Here is a 5,968-nt window from a genome sequence, read left to right as displayed (position 1 = left end):
TCTTTCCCTGTTTCTCAGTAAAACCTGTGGACGAACTGTGAACAGGGCAGGCCATATGTATTATGTCTGATTGGAACGTATTCCTTATGTTATAGGAGTATCATGTGGACCCCCAGACATGATAGAAAATGGATCTGTTCAGGGAGAGGAGTTCCTGTTTGGCAGTGAGGTTTTTTACAGCTGTGACCCTGGCTTTGAGCTACAGGGACCAAGCCGAAGGATTTGCCACGTTGGCAAGAAGTGGAGCCCCTCCGCCCCTTCATGCACGCGTAAGTAGCAAGCAGAGCAACATGGTGGCGGTTTTCCAGGAGAGCGGGGAACAAACTGAGAGAGTGCTTTTGCTGGCTTCCTCCCAGCCTCCCCCTCCAGCTGGAGGGCTGTAACAGGAGGAGCCAGAGGAAAAGCCAGCAGAGAAGTTCTCATTGGCAGTTCCTCTCTGATCTGAAGGGAGCTCCTTTTGGTACATTAAAATGGCACAAGCATATAGAGTCATGGTCAGGTCAGTAGGGAGGAGCGTGGCCTGCTGTATTTGATTTGCCTTGCATTGTGGTGTGATTTGCCTTGCACATCATGTGCTGGGATGGTTCATCTCTGCCATGCCAAGAGTAATATATCCTGGCCTCTCTGTGTGTCTGGAGATCAAGACTCTGCTCCCTAGGATCAAATCTTGGCTCTCTGTGCAGCAGAAGGTGATTAATTGTGGGAGCGTGAAAAGAAGGATTCATTACTTACTTCGTACAGCTTATAAATAAAATGCCAAGATTTTATAGTCTTTATCAATAAATCATTTCCCATCATCTCGTGGTGATGTCATCATCCTACCCCTTGCATTCTTCTCTCTCACCTTTGACCGATTTACCTGATCTTCACAGTAAGTGTGGGGCAGGGGGCAAGATCCTTCTTAACTACTGTCATTTTTCTTGGGGACATCTTGATATCACCTTCCACTATACAGGGAGCAAAGAAGACTGCAAATGCAGCCTCTGGCCTGCTCAGAAGAAATATTCTGTATCACTGATTGAACACACCTCATAGTTTACAACGCCATCAGGCAAACCCTTTTCTGTATAAATACTTCACAGCTTCTTTTTCCCATCTTTCCATTAATTCAGTGTGTGAACAGACCTGTCAGCATGTTACAGATACACAGAATGGCCTTTGTTGCCTGTATAAAACCAAGAAGTTTTCTCCTCTCCTAGGAATTATTTGTGGGCTGCATCCCTCAGTAGAAAAAGCAGAGGCCATTTCTACAGGAAGCACATACAGAAGTAACGTAACCTTTGTGTGCAGCTCTGGATACCATCTTGTTGGGCCTCAGAATATCACATGTCTTGCCAATGGGAGCTGGAGTAAACCCTTGCCGTTGTGTGAAGGTAAACTGTTTGGTTACATGGCCTGACACATTCGCATCTGGGATAAGCAATAACTTTTTCCCTATGCATGCATATCGTATGATCCAGGGATTGAGCTGCTTTCAGCAAACAGTTCTGTAATGCGCATTAAAAATGGTGCCTGAAAAATGAAATGTGTCACAAGGAGCACTGCCTGTTACCAAGCCAGAAAGAGCACAGACATCATTTTTTTCTGAATGTTTTAATCTGCAGTTTAACAAGCTTAATGAGAATAAGGTTACTTGCCACCTCAGAAAATCAAACCCCTAACAAAAGGTGATGGACTGTGAGGACAAGTGACTTTTATCCAAGTGGCCTTCTGTAGTCAGTTACTAAGTTGATAATCTTTTTCTGAACTTTGGGCCCCAAGGACAGTCTCAACAGCTCAGCCTTTAACCTCTACACTCCTCACATGAACAAACACCATGAATGCATGATGTGTACCATTTTGCAAATCACTGCTTTCAGGTGCTCCCTCAGTTGGTCCCATTGCTCATGCCACAAAGCAGAATTGAGTAGCAAGCAAGAACTGTCTGTGTCATATGGAATGGGAAGTAGTGGGTGGAAACAAGGCTGTTAACATAAAAAGAGAACAAAAACTTAAGATCCCAAATTGGAACAGCTATCCGGTATTGTTGGATGACTCTGTTCAAAATGTAAATCATATAGCTTATTAAATTGCAGCATCATTAACTCTTCACTTTAAGTGTTCTCCATTCCTGGCCTCTCTGCCATGAAAATACTTAAGTCTGGGCTTCACACTTTTCCTTTCTTCTCAGAAACACACTAGTTCATTTCTTGCCCATCACACTTACTTTCAGGGTGTTCTTGTCCCTGCTGTGTATACCTCAGGTCTCCCAAACTGGACTCTAGACCCAGCATCCTGCTTGCTTTTTGTAGTTGCTCCTGGCATTCTTACCTGGAGCTGACATGTTGATGTCTCCACACCCAGCTGCACACACGGATTTAGAGGGGACCAGCATGCTGTGACAGCTTCACCAAAGTAAGACAGATAATCATCTTCCACTTGAGGCAGGTATTAGGTATTAGTCCTGTCACCAGACTCACGAAAACTGCATGAGACCTAGGGACCATCAGATGCAGTGCTGGGCAACCACCCAGTGCACCAATCGCTGTGCGCTACAGTGCTCTAATGTTTTGCAGACCTTATGGTAGTAACCTGGAAAGTTGATAGGAGTCATCCACATCAGAGGGGAGGTCTCCAGTACCTAGCCAGGCACCGAAGAAAAGTCACGCACTAGTAGTGCTGAACAAGATGTCAAGAAGACCATCTTGAACAAGGTTGAGCACAGCCACTACACCAACTCATCTCTTCCTCTTGTCTGACAGCCTTGTGTCTGTCTGATAGTTTAATCATCAGCCATCCCATTACACAGACTACATAGGAAAATCAAATGGAAAATGGGACACAGAACAGAGTCTCTTGTGCAGCAGTGGTAACCCCACTTGGACTGTCTGCCTGCTGGCTTCAGAAACACAGCTGAGAATCTTGAGGAGAGCAATTCGTAATATAAGTGTCAGCATCTTGCACCAAACCCATCCTGCATCTCATCTGGTATTTCTTGTCAGGTGAAAAAGAAGGTGCAAGAGGCTGCAAGTTTCTGGGGTATCTCCCAGTGGCAAGAAAGAACAATTCCCATGTTCTGTTCCACTGAAGTCATACGTGTGTCCTTTCCTCCCCAGCACTAACACATTTTGCTGACCTGAAAAAAATGTGGCTGTGGCTTTTCTCCATCACTGGGAGGAGCTGCTTCCCTAGCTTGGCTACATTTCCTTCCCAGGGCTGCTGAACTCTCATCAATTCTCTTCATGATTTATTAGTCTGTGGCTGCTACTTTAAACATATTGTGTGAGTAAATCAGGAATTGTTGGCAGTCCAGGTCTAATATCAAGCTGAATTAACGAGAACTCTTCCTTTGCAGAGACCAGATGCAAAGTTCCAGTTTCCTTGCTGAATGGGAAGGCGATTTATGAAAACAATACAGTTGGCAGTACAATAGCATATTTCTGTGAGAGGGGATACAGCTTGGAAGGGGAACCTTCAGCAGAGTGCACAAGAGATGGAAGATGGAGTAATCCCTTGCCTCTCTGTAAACGTGTGTGTTTGCTTTGTAATGAAAAGTGGTCTCAATTTGTAAGCACTAAAGGCTAGGCTGCTCTTCATTTAAACTGACAGTAAATGTGAGCAACTTCTGGAGATCTTTGTGGAAATGTACTGCAATTTTCTTCTGGAGTGACCATGAGCAGAATTTGTCAGCAGAATTTGAGATTTGTTGGAGTGTATCCCATTTCTACAGAGGAACAAAGGGAGCAGTTACTGAGACATGCTAAAGCATTAACTTACCTGAGTGTATTTTTGTGACAGTAGAAGAGCAAGCTGTGTTCTGTGTAGCTCCCTTTAATTGGAAAGCTGACATAAAATGGAGTTAACTTGTAGTCAACCACTTGATATATGAGGAGCAGGTGAGAGAAAAACTTGGAGAAGGTAAAAGGGAAACCTTACTGTTGTCTGCAACTGATTATTGGGAGGGTGTAAAGAAGAAAGAGCCAGACTCTTCTCAGAGGTGCACAGTGGTAGGATGAGAGGCAATGGACACAAGCTGCAACAAAGAAAATTCCAGTTAAGTATTTGAAGAAACTTTTCACCATCATAGCAGTCAAACACAGGAACAGGGACCTAGAGAGTACATGAAATCTCCGTTCTTGGATATGCAGAAATTTCAGCTGGTCAAGTCCCAGACCTCTGACCTCTGACCTAGTTGGTCCTGCTTTGAGAAGGTGGTTGGACTTAATGGCTGTATAAATTGTTCTGTAACTCTGTGAAATAGCACCTTATGCACATGTGCGCTGTGCACACACCCACAGTAGCCTTCCTTGTTGCTCTGTCTGTAACTAATTTTAAGATCTGCTGTAGTCTTAGGGTGGTTAATTGGGACATTTGATTTTTGTATTACAAAGGACTCTTAGGATTTTATTTTGGGGAAACTGGCATCAATATCTGCTGTATATAGAGTCCAACCCTTTCCATATTCACGATGAGATCAACAGACCCTGCAAAAATAGCTCAGCAGGCCTACAGCCAGCAATAAATAAGACTATCAGAGAAATTCCAAACTCTAATGAATGTTATTGTAAGTCTCTGCTCAAACACCTGGATTTTTGCTGATCTTTATTGGTCCAGCCCCTCAGAACAAGAAGTAGGGTAGGTCTGGCTCTTTTTTATAGTCAGGTTATGGTAAACAGGAAGGACAAGAGAGAGCGGTTTGATAGTAACAAGTATTATGTTCCCCACTTAAATCGTTAGTACGCCTTCTACTGGCATCAGTAGGGTATGGTAGCAAACCATGTGACAGCAGAGAATCAAACCTTTTATTATTTTTTTATGACCCACATCTCATAACTTTGTATCAAATTACAAATGGGATTTGTGTGCAGTGTCTATTTCAAATGCTTTTCATATTATTTGGTTTTGAAATTTGCAGAAACTAAAGTATTCTCTTCCTTCCTTCCATCCCTTTTTCCTCCCTTCTCCTTTTTCCCTCACACCCTGTCTTTGAACAGCAAACCCTTGTCCTGTGCCTTTAATAATCCCAGAGAATGCCCTTCTGTCCGAGGTGGATTTTTATGTTGGTCAGAACGTATCCATCAGGTGCAGGGAAGGCTACCAGCTGAAAGGGCAGTCTGTCATCACCTGTAACGCTGATGAGACCTGGACTCCAACAACAGCTAAGTGTGAAAGTAAGTACACGAGGTACAGTTCCACAGGGGCTTGGTACTTTCCAGAGGGCTGATCACACCAGAGCGTGACAGCAAAGGTGTGACAACAGAGCTCTCCACCCAGATGCAGTTATTCTGGAAGAAGAGAGCTTTTGTCTGCTATTGCCATTGGGAGACGTGGGTCGCTCCAAAAGATCCAGGCAGGCATTAGAGGTAACCTAAGAAGCTCTACAGAAGAGCTGTTTCTTCTTTCTTCCTAACAGAGTTGGTTTTTTAAAAGGATCCAGAATATGTCTGTGGGGGTTAACGCCCCAAGAGCATTTGTCCTATCTACTCGGCCCTACTGTGATTTTCTTCTCAATTTACCTTTTGCAAGCACTGGAGCTGGGATTGGTTGTGGGATACCCTAAATATTCTGAGAATGATTCCTGTGAGATTCTGAGTGATGGGACAAGGGTTGTAGGGAGAGATGCTGCCTTTTATTGTATTTATTGATGCTGACAGAAGGCTTAGTGTCCTTTTGCAGGCATGTCTGAAAGCTTTTTGGCTTCTTGCAAGCAATATTGTTTAGTTCTGACAGTGACATCACCTCCCTCTACAAACCCAGTCTCGTGTATCCAGGGACCATCTGAAGTTTCTGGTCTATATGGCAGATATGGCCATTGTTGCATTACTAAAACTGTTGTTGCTGGCCATCTTCCTGCTCACCGGGTGTATGTACAGGTTATTCCTGTGCATGTCTGCACCATGAAGAAGTCCTACTTACTGATTTCCCATCAGAGATGTCTCTCTGGCACCTTGCAGCTCCTTTGCAAAGCCCTGTGTCCAGGATTAGAAAC

General features: G+C 44.0%; 1 protein-coding gene across 1 annotated transcript in view; it reads left to right on the top strand.

Annotated features, from left to right (window-relative positions):
* The window catches only part of SVEP1 (sushi, von Willebrand factor type A, EGF and pentraxin domain containing 1), a 113,577-nt gene that overhangs the window by 92,982 nt on the left and 14,627 nt on the right, over positions 1–5,968 (top strand). The window contains exons 41-44 of the mRNA XM_035890816.1: positions 96–269; positions 1,200–1,373; positions 3,335–3,508; positions 4,974–5,150. Coding sequence (XP_035746709.1) covers positions 96–269; positions 1,200–1,373; positions 3,335–3,508; positions 4,974–5,150 — 699 coding nt within the window. The remainder of the gene's footprint in view (positions 1–95; positions 270–1,199; positions 1,374–3,334; positions 3,509–4,973; positions 5,151–5,968) is intronic.

This window comes from Egretta garzetta, unplaced genomic scaffold, assembly GCF_000687185.1.
Source record: "Egretta garzetta isolate BGI_Z169 unplaced genomic scaffold, ASM68718v1 scaffold22, whole genome shotgun sequence".
Taxonomy (NCBI): Eukaryota; Metazoa; Chordata; class Aves; order Pelecaniformes; family Ardeidae; genus Egretta; species Egretta garzetta.
The sequence above is the reverse complement of the archived record's forward strand: the minus strand, read 5'-3'. Positions and strand labels throughout refer to the sequence as shown.